The sequence below is a fragment of the Euprymna scolopes genome, chromosome 6, assembly GCF_053919585.1.
Source record: "Euprymna scolopes isolate OS-2025 chromosome 6, ASM5391958v1, whole genome shotgun sequence".
In the NCBI taxonomy this organism is placed as follows: Eukaryota; Metazoa; Mollusca; class Cephalopoda; order Sepiida; family Sepiolidae; genus Euprymna; species Euprymna scolopes.
This window is the reverse complement of record NC_136487.1, coordinates 107,529,371-107,545,726: the sequence shown is the minus strand read 5'-3', so window position 1 is coordinate 107,545,726 and position 16,356 is coordinate 107,529,371. Positions and strand designations below refer to the sequence as shown.

Below are 16,356 nucleotides of genomic sequence, written 5' to 3'. Positions count from 1 at the left end.
AAGATAGGTAAAATTAAGTTACGGGTTTTTAAGTCAAAGCTGCAATAAGAAAACAGTTAGTGGTAATCAGCACAAAATAGATTTCAAAAAGTTAGATAGAAACATTTTTTAACCTTAGCTTAAGAGCCTGGAAAATGCGACCTACCCATCTTCAGGTCATATCGGAAATGGGAGGTTAGCAGAATTCTAGGTACATAACGATATGATGGACATTGTGTGTGTATGTTGGGGAGGGGGGGGGGTAATGCTTTTATTTTATTTATTTATTTGTCAGAGCATTACTATTTAGCATTTTGAAAATCCAACCAACTTAATTTTGCATATTAGATAAAAGTTTCTGAATGAATTATCAAAGTGTGTATGAGTGCTGGTAACACAAGACAAAAACGATTAACTTGTTGTATCTGTGTAACCTGCCCCCCCCCAATATTACTACAATATCAAATGGTCAAGCTTATATATCCTGTGTTGATAATTGACAACCATGTATTATTTATTAATTTTATTTTAATAAGTTTATTTCTCCTACAATTTTTATCTTTATTATTTACTTGATTTTATATTAAATAAAATATTTTTGTGCATTTATTTTTCTCTTTCCAGAGACAGCAATTATTATGGGAGCAGGAAATGTACCATCAGTTGAAATACAAGACTCCTCGGAAATTTTTCCACACATTTGAAGCTGATGTAAGTTTTTTATACTTATTTACAAAATTTGTACATTGACATGATAACTGAATTGTTACCTGTAATCATCAATTGAATGCATTGATAGAAAAAAATAATTTAAAAAAAAAATTTTTTTTATCAGTGTGTGTGTGTGTATATATATATATATATATATATATATATATATATATATACACACACACATACACACACGCACACACATTGGGGTGGAGAGGGCTCCCGTAAGGCATGGTGAAGACAACTCCATAAAGCGGGAGACCAGTACCCTCATTAAGCTGGTGTGCAGTTTAACTTGTTGCTGGCTATCTTGCTCTTGTTTGTTGCTGGATCTCAACATTTTGAACCAAGAGAGAAACATAGCTGTCATACAAAGCTAAGACTCTGTAACATCATCTGTGTATAGATACTCCCTCAGACATTTGTCTATTAAAATGGTCCTGTGGCGATGGAAGTCATTTTTGGGCTCATGGACTTTTAACAAGATGTTGCAATCATCATATATATATATATATATATATATATATATATATATATATATATATAATTGCTCAATATTCTAGAGCTTTGCAGTAGTATAAAATATACACTTGTCGCAAATGTAGGAATTAATTATCTCTTGTATCCCTTGTTCAAAAAAAATAAATGTTGTAACTTGTAATAATTTAATTTTTGTTGCATATACCTATTCTCTATCTCAAATATTGGGCTGGATTCATCTGGATAGGATTTTTTATTATAAATATTAGTATTAATATTTATATATTCCATTTTAAGTTTTCACATTTTTCAAATTCTTAATTTGTAAATCTTGAACTATATATATATGTATGTATGTATGTATATATATATATATATATATATATATATATATATATAATTACATACATGAGAGGATTTAAAATATGGAATCAGATCTCAAGCAAAATGAAAGAATCAAAATATTAGCTCCATTTTCTTTTCAATAAAGCTTATTTACATCAAATAAGTGAAATTCCTATTTCAGTCACGTAAATTATTTAGGGAATGAGTTTCGAGTGCTGAAACAATAAAAACAAGTCCTAGCAAGTTATACTGTACATGTGAAACGATAAGAGGAAAACAGCTGAAAAACATCACCGCCATCTTTATGCACTTCAGCTATAATTTTTGTTTTTTAGAGCTAGCACTTGTTTATAAAGAGGGCTACTTTATTTTTCCAGCATAGCTTCTATTTACACATATATGTCCACAAGATTTGTTCTTTTTATTTTTTCCTTACTAAAATGATTTAAATATAAATCCATGAAAATGAAAAGACTTATGTGATTTATCTAGAAGACCAGTTAGTTGTTAATAAGCATACGTTATAAGTCACTATTGGACAATTTTCATAATTTCCCTCTGCAATTTGATACAATGGAAGGACTCCCAGTCATATCTTTAAACTTTATTCTATAACATCAGCAGGTTACATGACTTAAGTGCAATGGCCATGTATATTCACACAGGTCACATTTGAACCCAGTTACAAAGTCACGTTTATATATTCTAGCTATCCATTTTCTCTGTTGGAGGGTGTATGGCTTAGAGAAAAATAATTACAAATATATTATAAATGCTGTCGTAACCCAGTGTTGCTTAGTAATATTTATAATATTCACTACAGGCTGGCCACTTTGTTCAAACCGATATTGACTTCATGTATGTTGGTAGCTCAACAGAAAATGACCCGACTGATTGAACCACCTGACAACATTTAGATTATGAATATATATCACCTACCCTCCAACCAACAAGATATGTCAATATTTTACCTCCAGTCCAAGTTCAGTATGCGCTTTCAGGGGACATTAACTCCCGCCATGAAACATTGGTTTACTCAATCTCTAGCATAATTAGCAAACTTTTCACAGAATATATAAACAACACCAGCCTAGAAACACTGTTTGATCCAAAACAACTAACCTTTATCTTGGAATCTGGCCACCAAATGAGATATTGCAGTTCTAAAACCCGACAATATTTGTTGAATAATGGGACTCCTGGGCAGTCGTGGTGTTGCAATTGTTCAGTTGTTATCAAAATGAAATATTTAATAGCAGATTTTAAAAGCTGCAATACAATATTTATGGGTCAAATGTTTAAGTAAGATTAATAACTTAGAAAAACAAAAACATATTTACAGTTAATATTTTAGAAGATTAGTTGGTTCATCAGACTGCTGTTCTCATCTTCTGGGTCATTTTCACGTTTCAGTCGATGTAACCTCCGACCTTCTTCAGGTGTATTTTGTCGAATTCAGGACAAGATACACCTGAAGAAGGTCAGAGGTTACATCGACCGAAGCGTTGTGAAAATGACACTTAAGATGAGAACAGTAGTCCGATGAATCCAAATAATATGAATAACTAATGCTCATCTCAAAAATTCAGAAATCTGCGTAGCAATTAAGAAAAAGAAAAAAACAAGGTATATGCCTGACCTCGACATCCTACAACATGTGATTTTATAAAAGAACTGTTCCTGTTATGTATTGTCCTGTAGTAAACAAACTATATTGAATGTATGTACATGTGCACATATAAAAGGAAACGCTGTCTTTTATACATACAATTGCATACATGAACACTAGACAACACAGCCATGTTGATATATACACATTGCACGTTGATATAGACCCATATGTATTGTTATATATGCATCATACATGCATTTAGATTTAGAGGTGATATATATACACAAGTTATATATACACACCATTATACACTGTTTGGTGAAAAGTCCTGACCTGATAATTGTGTAATCTTTATCTACTAATTTTATGAAGTGTATTCTCTTGTATAGAGAGTATATTAGCCTATTGCTATTGTACTTTCTCTCACACATGCACACACATAACCTTCACCTATATTGAGCAGACAGAGATCCAAACCACACCCTAAAACCAGCAGCTGGTTTGATCAGTAATTGTATTGGTGAAAATATGCCCCCCCCCCTCATCTCCACCCCCAAAATTAAATTGTTGTTTATTCACTTTTTTTATGATTATTTTTTTTATTATTCAAAAAAAACTTTTACCTTTTAGGAGAAAATGTTTTTAAATTTAACATCAAATAATTTTATTTTGTTGACCAGTCTTTAACCCAAATAATCTTGTTTATAAATGTCTTTTCAGTATGGGATCATTTTAAAATACAATCAAACTGAACAGATTTTTTTTTTTATTATAAGCTAAGAATTTGTCACTTTATTGATAGTAATCCAAAGATTTAAGAGGGGGTGGTGTTGTATATGAAAACTCTCTTTCTCTCTCTCCCTCTCTCTCTCTCTCTCTCTCTCTCTCTCTCTCTGATTTAGTCTGTTTTTATAGCAATTTAGCCCCTTTTATTGATTTAATGCTGAAATGCATCTATTTTAAATGATTCATTTCATACAAACTGCTATTTAATACATAGCGAAAGAGAAATAATACGTTTAAACTTTCCTACAATGTGAGTGACTGGATTTGAATTCTGTTTGTCAATTTCAAATTTAAAAAAAAAAAATATGTCATATTATTATTTGATATTTTGCTTGGAAGATCTGCAATTTTTTCCAATATCATCTTGATTCAAGCTATACTTTCTATAAAGCCATTAAGTATAAGACGGAGGGGGGAGGGGCTTGTACCCAAAATTGTCTTATATGTGTTTCTGTGTAGCACTTGCTGACAGTGTTGCACTCATTATTGCCCTCTATTGTTCCCAGAATTTCAGAGTTACTATCTTTGAGGATATCTCTGATAGAATTAAGTATATCCTTTGACCAGCATCTATGACTTAATATTCACAATGTTGAAAGTAAACAATTCAAACAAAACTAATAACAAAGATTTTCTCATGATTTTGCACAAATTACTAACAATTCTACTTATGTAGCTGATGCTGATGAATCCTCTTTGATCTTATCTTGAACAGTGCTCATTCATTGTTCTGTCTCCACTCAGTTGTTTCAACTAAGATCAAAATAATTTCAGTAAGATCTCTGATGTCCTTTTCCACCACAGCATGTATAGATACTCGAGAGCCAATTGGAACAACTTCAAATATTTTATATTGGAAATTCTTCTAAATTCTATCGTCAAAAGGAATGTTTCATGTATTGTGTAACTAATATATTTTTGACATCAAAAATTTTTTCTATGAGGAGCTCGATGCGAGGATCAGACTAATCCCAGAAAATGAGAATGTGCTCTTGGTCGGAGACTTCAACACCTGAGTCGATGCAGACCACGACTCTTGGCCACACTGCATTGGACACTTTGGCATTGGTAAGCTACTGGAGCTCTGTGCATTACCAATACCTTCTTTGCCACCAAGTTACACCACAGAATGTCCTGGATACATCCCAGATTCAAGCATTAGCCCCTGCTGGATTTTATCATCACCTGGAAATCCATACTGAACCAGGTGCTTCTCATTTGCTGTTACCACAGTGCCGACTGCGATACTGATCATTACCTGTTCAACAGCAAGGTGCATCTTCATCCTCGCCTGATCCATCTCTCCAAGCAGACCCCCACCCCCCCACCGGAAATGACAAATTAGCTGTAAGAAAGTAAACAATCAATTTCATTTTGAAAAAGATTTTTCTCTGCATACCTGCATGCCCATAGATTTGATAAATCAAATCTAAAGGTTGTAACATAAGTATTGATTAAAATAACAAAAAAATTATTATATCTCTCAGTCATTTTTCTATTAAATAGAATTTTATAATTAGAAATCAAAGTAAAGTATAAATAGCGAGTGATTTAAATGATTTTTTATTTTATCTTTATTTTTGTTTTTCAAATATTTGTCATCATGCATCAGTCACTTGTTTTCCCCAGTTAGCTTTCATTTTGGCATTTGTTGTTCATTTTCATTGTGTTTGATATTGCTTTATTGAACCCATGCTGTAGGCATGGGTCTGAAGAATGATGTTGATGTTAAAAGAAAGAAGATGTTTGTCATAGAAACGAATCTGGAGATAATTAAGAAATATGAAGGTGGCATACAGTTGAATATGGCAAAAATTCGTCTACAATTGGTACTATTCTGAAGCAGTAGTAAACCATCAAAGCAGCAACACATTCTAAAGGTATGACTGTCCTTTCAAATAAGAGGAACCACATCCATGATGTGATGGAGAAACTATTTCTCATAAGGAAAAGGAAATTGCCAGAGATACCATCACCAAGACTATCATCTGTCAGAAAGCCATCACTATTTTCGATGACCTCATGCGTACCCAGGCAGAGGATGACCCAAGTAAAAGGATATTGCAAGATTCTCAGCAGACACCCCCTAGAGTTCACAGCTTCATGGGGATGATTTGAGAAATTCAAGAGACGGGCTGACATTCATTTGGTGGTGCGACATGGGTAGGCTGCCAGCTCGGACACAACAATGGCTTCGTTAAGAAATTTGATGAGTTGACTCTGCAGGAAAACTATATTTCACAGCATTTTTAACTGTGATGAAACAGGGCTTTATTGGAAAAAATTGCCTCATCGGACTTATATCACGGAAGAAGAGAAGAAGCTACCTGGACATAAGCCTATGAAAGATAGGATTACTCTTGTTCTCTATGCCAATGCCAGTTGTAAGGTGAAGCTTCTATTGCTGTATCATTCAGAGAACCCTAAAGTCTTTAAGTCCCACAAAATGCTAAAGGAGAAGCTTCCGGTGATGTGGAAGGTTAATGCGAAAGGGTAATGAGGTAGATTTTTGTCGAGTGGATAAACCTCACATTCAAACGAATTGTGAAAAAAAAACTTTAAAGAAAACCATTACCCTCTGAAACGTCTACTGTTGTTTGACAACGTCTCTGCTCACTCTCCTTGTCTCAAAGATATTTTCACAGAATGTCCTTTTAGCATGTTTTTTTTTTCCTTTCACCTGCCACCTATGGACCAGCAAGTGGTTTCTAATTTCAAGAACCTGTATACAAAACATCTCTTCAAGCAATGTTTTAAAATCACTGATAGCACCAACCTCACCTTCTGTTTTGGACCATTTCGATATTGTTATATGTCTTAGGTTCATTGATCATGCTTGACAGGAGGTTACAGGTCGTTCTCTTGCACAGTTTAATGACATTTGCTGAGTCATTTCAGGAACATGTTAAAAAGTAGGCAGAAATAAGCTTCCTTGGATCATTTCTTCTCAAAGAGACTATCAGTAAGTCAAGGTGACGGTCAAAGTGATCTGAAAAAAAAACAGGAAGAAAGTGAAAATTAGAAACTGAAAAATAAAAAAGTTAATTTTAAGTCTTTCGTAATGTTCGGACATTGCCTCACTAGAAAGTAAAGTTCCATATTTTCGTATTAAAGAATTTTAAAATTTATTATTGCATTATGTTCTAATATTTACTTCATTTCAAATGTTAACAGTTAGGTTAGGTACTGTTTAGCTTTTATTTTCATTTTGGTTTTACCCTTATTTTCATAGAGCTTGGAGTAGATTAGGCAATTTATGTTTAAAATGCCTTTCAGAATACGGAAATTTCAAGATACGAAAACTAAGCCAGAACCAATTAATTTTGTACCTAGAGGTTCCACTGTGTGTGTATGTATGTATGTATGTATGTATATATATATATATATATATATATATATATATATATATATATGCACCCATGACCATTTGAGTCACAAGCATTATCACTATTCATTCTACTTTGATTTCACAGACAAATGTATAACAGATTGTGTTAAAATCTGATTTTCATTAATTTTTGTTGTAGACCTCATTTAATTCTGTACATATCTTTTGCTCGTATGAATTTTGTTTCTGAAACCCTTTTAACTGAGCCTTTCAAACTATGGCTAATGTTATTGATTGAATAATATTGGCCTTTAAATAGTGAAAATATGATATAAAATTAATTTTTCAATGTTTTGTAGCATTGCCAAGCTGGCATAAATTTTGCCGATGAAGATGAATCAAAGCGATTTGAACAAGTGATTCTTAATAAAATAGCAGAAAGACAGCGAAAGAAAGAAGGTAAGTTTTTAACCAACACAATATTTTTCTATCAATGGATTTTGAATATTCATCAAGTTTTTTTTTTTTATCCTTGTTTTAGAGTTGTTTTGATTTTGTTTTCTATTTGCAAATAAGATTTTTGTTAATATCAATTATCTGCACAGACAAATCTTGTTAAAACAGAAGTTTGCGTTTTTAAATGATGAAGAAAATTTTTATTATTATTAGCTATGTGTATATCTAATATATAATATTATTATTAGCTATGTGTATATCTAATATATAATATTATTATTAGCTATGTGTATATCTAATATATAATATTATTATTAGCTATGTGTATATCTAATATATAATATTATTATTAGCTATGTGTATATCTAATATATAATATTATTATTAGCTATGTGTATATCTAATATATAATATTATTATTAGCTATGTGTATATCTAATATATAATATTATTATTAGCTATGTGTATATCTAATATATAATATTATTATTAGCTATGTGTATATCTAATATATAATATTATTATTAGCTATGTGTATATCTAATATATAATATTATTATTAGCTATGTGTATATCTAATATATAATATTATTATTAGCTATGTGTATATCTAATATATAATATTATTATTAGCTATGTGTATATCTAATATATAATATTATTATTAGCTATGTGTATATCTAATATATAATATTATTATTAGCTATGTGTATATCTAATATATAATATTATTATTAGCTATGTGTATATCTAATATATAATATTATTATTAGCTATGTGTATATCTAATATATAAAGTACGGTCCATCTCTTTGCAGATGTTTTTGAACATTTCTGTTTCAACATAACTGCCATCAGGCCATGTTCTTAAAAAATGTATTTTGAATCAATTTTATCAAAACCATAGTTAATATTGATTGATATTTTACTAGCATTACAAGTTGATTTTTTTCTTTTTAGATAATTATGTTATCAACTTGCATGAAAAGAGCTATATAAAAGATGCTTAAAACCGTTTGAATTATGCAAATACCATCTGTAGTTCAAAAGTTATGAGAATTTTAAGTGTCAAAATTTAGGCTTTTCCATGGACATTTTTCTTTAGAAAAAGAAAAATTTCAAGAAATTTGGTAATTTCGCCACCATTTATTTATTTTTCAAGCTATTCTCATGAATCTTGGCACTCTTATGTAAAATTGTGCTCTTTCTGATTATGCAGTCAAATTTGATTTATCTCTTTACCATAAACCATGAATTATAAATTCAGATGTACAAATTTCAATTTTTTTTTAAACTGGCGCATGGTATCATACAGTGGGTGTCTATTTATGAACAAAACTAAGTATTATAGTAGTATTTGAATATAGCTTTATTGAGAATAGGCATTTTCCTGCCTCCTCACCAAAGGAGAGTTTAATCTTGTGTGTAGCCATTGAATGCCTAAAGAGCATTCATGGCCAGTATTTACTACTCCCTTCAAAGAAAAAAAAAAAAATTGAGTAGATATGAATTAATCTCAGAAATAAATCAAAGAAAATTTTTCATATAGATTTTGGATTTCTGTAAAAGATGGAAATTCCCATAGTCGACCAGAACTTATGCATTTTGGGTCCAGTTTTCAATTTTGTAAATCCTCTCTGCGGTGCAACCGTAAATCGTACTCTACATGAATCCTTGATGTAGCTTTCAAAGTACCAGGATACCAGGAATCCTGGTAAGCAACAACTATATATTCACCAGTTGATGGTAATTTTCGTCATTTCTATTGTTGTTTTACTGAAAATTAAATTATGTAAACAAAGAAATAAAACAGTAATTTTTTACCTTGTTTCCACTTTAATATTTAAAATGATTACTTCTATAGGTTTTAGGGCATGCTGAAAACGAATATCGCTTTTAAATTTTCTGCAAATAAGTAATTTTCCGTGTATTAAGCAATGTTATTTCTTATGTTATCGCTGGTGGCCATCTTGGTAGGCGCAAGCACTCAAATGCAACCCCAAGAAACTATGCACAAACGCGCATACTAAGATGGGCACCAGCAATAACGTAAGAAATGACACTGCTAAATATCCGGAAAACTACTTATTTGCAGAAAATTTAAATGTGATATTCGTTTTCAGCATACCCAAAAGCCTTAACAAGGTAGTCATTTTAAAGAAAAATGTTCAGATGGAAACAAGGTAAAAATTTACAAAATGCATCACAATAAAATTCTTTATCGGAACGCATAATTATTATTATTATTTAGATATCCTCAGTTAAAAAAAAATGGGTTTGTTTTACAGATTCGAAAAAATGGTCTTGACAATGAGTTAAAAATAAATTCAAGTTTCACGATATCTTTTTTTATTTAATTGTTAGGTGAAAGTACAGAATAGTTAACAAAAAACACTCTTCCTTCCCCATGTTAAGAATGGGTTTCTAAATAATAGAGTTATTTCAGCATGGTAGTATAAGTGCACAGGTACCTTTTTATTTGTTATATATTTGTTGTTTTTTGTTTTTTTTGACCACTACCTTAAGTACAAATTTTACCTTAAGTACAAATAAGAAGTTAAACGCATGTACTTAGTACATTTTGTTGTTTAACGCTTTTAGTGCATGTGTACTAAAAGCGTTAAAAACAACAAAATAGTATTGTTTGGAAATCAAATTCGAAAAACTTCAAAATATTTTTTTTTAAATTGACGAACTCAAAATAAAAAATGACTAGGCTAGTAAGACCGTTTTCTATTTTTAAGAGAATACTTTAGTTAGCTCAGCACATGACGTCCTTAATAACCGTTTTTCTGTAAGCGGATTTGATTTCTATAAAAGATAACATTTTAAAGAAAATTCCACGCAATTAATAATTATCAAATATTTACATATTATACATGAAAATAATTCTGAAACTATTATTTATATGAAAATGGATGATATATGCAGATTTTATCTTATCAATTTTGAAATATTCTTCGTCAACTTTGCTCGGTCGTAACTTTGTTTCCTATCGTCGTAAAAATAAAAATCAAACACCAGTAGGGATAGACTTCTTTGTTTATATAGCCTGTAAAATTTCAGCCATATCCAATCAAATTCAACCCCATGCATGTGTATCCAAACGTAACGTATAAAATGTAAACAATAAAAAAAACTGTTTCGTTTTTGTTGTCATTTTTTACCGTTTTTTCATTTTTAACTTTGAGCATAAAAACATTGAACGCATAAAAAAAAAAAAAAAATTAACATTGGAATGCTTATTTTATTCTCTTTTCATCAATGTAATTCTTTTAAAAATTGGCCAATAAATAAAAAAAAGATATGACTTGTTGAAGCACATTAGGTATCTAATATTGCCGATGTCCACGAAAATACAGCATACACTTATGCTAATTTTACTTTTACTTAATGATATTCAGATGTAGTAAAGCATTATTCGTTGTTACATGATTTGTTATCTTCTACAGTCAACGAAAATAACATCAAATACAAAAAATTGGTGCATCCTTGTTAAATGGAATAGATTTTGTCTAGAAAATAATAAAGTATTGTTTATTTAGAAGGGAAGTAATTCCTTGTTATTTGTTCGCTTGAGATAAACTGGATTCCAAAAAGCAGTTATGTCCCTTTGGATTCTAGACAGCCGACGTTTGAGATCACATTCAAATAGACATCTTGCACAGTGACTACAAATAAGCACATTCTCATTATAAAGTGATTCTTTTTCAGTTACAATTATATAAGAATTATATTTGTTGATTTATACAGAAGAGTTTTCATCAAATTTATTCTTCATATTTGTTTTTGTTATTACTTACTAATACCACATCAGCCATCAACATTGTTTATTTGTAATATAATAATTTCTATTCAATAATAATGAAGAAATTTAGAATTTGAATAATCATTATTTATCCCCTATTTAATCTAGTTTATCTTCTATTGAGCTGGTTATATATGTAGTATTTCAATGACTGGCTTTAATTTGTTTTATAAGGGTTAGCTTATATAATTAATTATCATTGTTGTTCTCATGTTCTGGCTTCAGACAATGTGTGTGTGTGTGTGGTCATATAAAAGTATACTTATGAAAAGTGAGCTATACATAAACGCTTGTGAATGTATCTATCCAAACATATTTCATTGATTAAAGATTAAAAAATTTATGTTTTGTTGATCATTCTTTCTGAAATTTAAAAATTTGAAATGAATTTTAAATTCAGCAGCAAAATTTTCCAAATTGTCCAGCAAAACTCCAGCTGATTAGCGAAATAGTTTGATGCCAATAAGACATCTTTAAAAACATTAATATATTTCAAATCTCTCCTGCTTCCCAAAAGTTTGGTTAAAAGCAGAAAAGAGTATCAAAATAGAAAAATGGAAGAAGATTTTGTTCTCTGATGAAAAAATAAGTTAACCTGGATGATCCAAGTGACTTTCAACTTTACTAGTATATTAAGGAGATCCCACTGGAAACATTTAATCATTATGGGGTGGGGGCTTCTTTCAAGGTGCAATGGAGCTCAAGTTATATAAATTTATCAAACCATTGCTGCTTACAATGGCATGTTGAAGAAAGAGACATCTTATTGACTGAAGACTCTTCAGAAGGATGCTGCTGCAATTCATAATGTCTGTAAAGAATTCTTTCAGGGCAAATAACTTGATTCCTTTAGAACATTTAACGTATTCGGCCAATGTGAATTTCATTGAAGATATTTGAGAAGTGTATCTAAATGAACATAAATTTCAAACGATGCATGATCTTCACCTCAGCATCTTCATCACTTGTATTAACATTCCAATTAGCTTTCTGCAAACACTTATGCCAAATTTTTGAAATTATTCACAGTTGATGTGCAAAAATGTCTTATGCATTTCATACTTTGAATTTTTTCAGATTTAATCTTAAATTATTTTTTTAGCCCAATCTCATTGTGTTAGCATTTCCTAATTTAAATGCTAAATATTGTTTTCATTTTAACCTTTCTTTATTTTCTGAATCTCTTGCTTCCCTTATTTTGTTCTTTAGTCCTCATATTCCATGAGTGATGTTTCTGACAAAGAGAGAAGAATTGCTGTTTTCTGGGTCAGAATCTATTCTATCCAACACTCATGTCAGCAAGTTTTTTACCTTGAAGTACTTTTTTTATTTTAGTTATTTCTCAGGTGACTTGTCTGGGTTGATTTCCATAAAAAAAATTTTTTTTTAATGAAGTATCCAAGTCCAACAATTATACAAATGGTTTCAGATTTTGTCAAATGTATTAAATAAATTTATTTGAATTATTTTCAAACTCATAAAGACCTTAAGGATTTTAATAATACACTTTTGATGAATTTTTAACCCTGAAACTTACAGCACATTTATACATTATTATTATTATTATTATTATTATTATTATTATTTAGTTACTAGCAGGACCTATTTCACGGTGTTGCCTGAAGAGATGTTAAAGAATTTTAAATAAAAAGAAAAATACATTAAATATTCTTTTTGTATTGCTAAGTAAGTTTCTTAGGTATTTATTAGAGTATGTAATTTTCAAAAATTAAACAACAGTTATCGCAAACATGTATTTCTGAAAGAAAGCTATTCTTAAATTACTTTACCAGTCATTGGATCACTGTTAGATTTTGTTTTGAGGAAACCTCTTGATGAAACTATACCTCCTCCCCAAACAAAACAAAAAAATTGTTGATACTTATGCAAAAAAAGTACCTTATTCTGTACTTTCTCTAATGATTAATTAAACATAATTGCAGAGTAGTTATAGACAAAAATGTTATGATATCCTGGAAAGATCTCTAAGAAACTGTCCGCCCAGCCGGCTCTCAAGAAACTTTCAAATGCTGAAAAACTAAATGTATTTAATTTTATTGGTAATTAGTATTAAATTATTTACACATCTTAAATTATCAGGAAAACTGAGCAACCTAACAGATTTGAATTAGTTTATTACAAATTCTAATGTATTGTTGAAACTGAAAAACGAAACATCACAAATGGTCCAATAATGAATGTCCCCCCCCCACCACCACCACCACCAAGAAAAACTTTTGGTACATATACAGGGAAGGTTTAAAAAATAAAATTTAGAAACCTATTCTGCACTTTCACTTAACAACTAAATAAGCAAAAGATACCATATCGCAGAAAGTGCTGTAATTTAATATCCCCCCCATCACCAAATAAAAAGGAAAAAGTTCAAATGATGAAAGACTGAATATAATTTTATTTCCAATGAATTTTGTATTTATATAAATTATTGAAGCTAAAAACACAGAAGAGTTTGAACTATGAATGAAAGAATAATTATAAAATATTCATAATAAGCAGTTTCAGATTGTTTGGGAGACTGTTTTTGTTAGTGTGCACAGAAAATGTAAAAAAAAATTAAATAATCTAAGAAGTCATAAAAAAAAATAAATAAATGTACTCAAATGTTTCATGTAACATTATCGAAGAAACCCATTCTGTACTTTCATCTAACAATAAAATAAACAGAAGATACCGTATCATGAAAGTGTTATAATTTAATATCCCCACCCACATAAATAAAAATATTAACTAGAAAAAAAAAAATGTTCAAGCGATGAAAAACTGAATGTAAAGTTCTGTGTAATTTTTTATATCATTTACCGAACCATAAAAATGCAGGAAAATCTGAACCATAAATCAAAGAATAATTGTAAAACATGCACAAGAAACATTTCAGATTTTTTTGTACGAGTGTGCTCTGGAAATGAATAATTCGAAAAACTAAACATAAAAATACATGAAAAAATGGAAAGAAAGAAATTGGTACTCGTAGAAAAGCATGCTTTCACATAACAGGTTGTGGAACAGTGCAAGAAGTAAAAAAAAAAAGTGCTGATAGTAAATCATGCCTGATTAAAGCATGCTTGGCTCACGTCACCCCATATAGCGTGACGTGAGCCAAACGCAATAAAACCAAGCAGCACATAATTATGTAGGCACACTACTTAAATGTTTGTTATTTAACCAATAGTATGTTCTGTAGTAAAACTGAAGGGTGTCATACTGGATTCAATTGTGCTTTTGTTCGGCAATATTGAAAGTGTGACAGAATAGTGGATTATCGAAATCCAAGAAAATAACTAATGAAATGGCAGGAAATGAAATGAAAGGGACTAATCATTGTTTGTGGTGATAATGAGGTGGTGAGAGAATAGGAAAGCACAATTGATGAAAAGTAAATAATACTGGTCCTCGCTGGAAAGATATGAATAAGCTGCTCCGGTCTATAATGGGAATGTGTGAGGAGGAAATAATTAGAGGGTAAGTATGATCCTACCATCTGTAAATGTTGTTTGGGAGGGTGATTGGCCCAGAAATGGAAAGGAATTTATTTAAGTGTGAAGAAGTGAATGCTAATATGTGGAAAACATGCACCAGATATGGGTAGCTAGTGTGAGCATGTAGGATTTATATGTGGCATCTGTGTTTACAATGTTGTAATGTTTTTTCTAGACAAGAATAACTGTTTCCATTTTATTATATGCAGAGATTATTATAACAATTATTTTATAGTTGTTATAATAACATTATAACAATAATTTAATTATTATAAATACATTATTATAACAATCAGTTATTTATTACTAATACATTATTATTATTATTGCTATAATTTAATTAGTATTTTAAGTATATTATGGTTATAGCAATCATTTAATTATTATTAAAAATTATTATTACAATATTTTAATTATTATAAATACATTATAATTATAACAATTATTTAATTATAATAATAGTTTAATAATTATAAATACATTATTATCATAAGAATTATTTAATTATTGTTAATGTTATTGTAACATTTATTTAATTATTATTTCTATATATTATAAAACCAAAGTGATTAGGGGGAAAAACATAGCTTTGTAAATACAGATGCCTGATCAATGTGGTCAGACTACTAACCAATATAAAGTCACATTCCAAAATAAGTAATATTTAATGGTTGGTAGGACGATATTTACTCACTAACTGTTTTCTCCTCCCACTATCCCTGAAGAAACCGGGAACTTTTCTAAGTCAGTTTTCCATCAGCACTGTCCGTGTTTCGTTCTTATTCCAATACATTCAGCATTAGTTCTTTCCTCTGCAAAGGTTTAAATATGGACTGCTCTCTTCACAACTTCTGGACAATTTTATTGGCTGTTCACACATGTTCATCAGAATAAGGGCATATTTTAATAGAATAATTTTGAACAGTTAACAACAACTTGCACATAAAACAAGATGGTGTCATACATCCAAACAACACACATTTGGATGTTGTTTTTCAAAAAAAAGAAAATGATGGTATTATTTCTCATGCGTAATCTAAGGTAAACAACTCTTCCTCAACATGTAGTTACTGGTTGATTTGTTCTTTCATATGCTTATATGACAATCATGTTATTTTATTGGTTGTATGAAACATCTTACACGTTTCATTGAATGATATAGAATGACCAAGCAACTCATCAGAGACCCATATAAATCCATAATAAAGATGTATTTTTCTTGTGTTTTTCTTTTTTTTTGAAAAAGGAAATAGATTTTTTTTAAGTCATAAGAATAAAAATAATAAGAACTTATTATAATTCATTTATAGATCGTTCCAGGAAAAAAACACTTTAAATACAGATACCACGAGGA

At 30.1% G+C, this 16,356-nt stretch overlaps 1 protein-coding gene across 4 annotated transcripts in view; it reads left to right on the top strand.

The window, feature by feature from the left end:
* Positions 1-16,356, top strand: part of LOC145277843 (actin nucleation-promoting factor WASL-like) — a 158,401-nt gene that overhangs the window by 75,034 nt on the left and 67,011 nt on the right. For all 4 annotated transcript variants that reach the window (XR_013868221.1, XR_013868220.1, XM_080129788.1 and 1 more), the window contains exons 3-4: positions 604-690; positions 7,601-7,700. Coding sequence is in view for 2 of the 4 variants with exons in the window: in XM_080129788.1 (XP_079985914.1) it covers positions 604-690; positions 7,601-7,700 (187 nt within the window). In the remaining 2 variants the exon portion in view is untranslated. The remainder of the gene's footprint in view (positions 1-603; positions 691-7,600; positions 7,701-16,356) is intronic.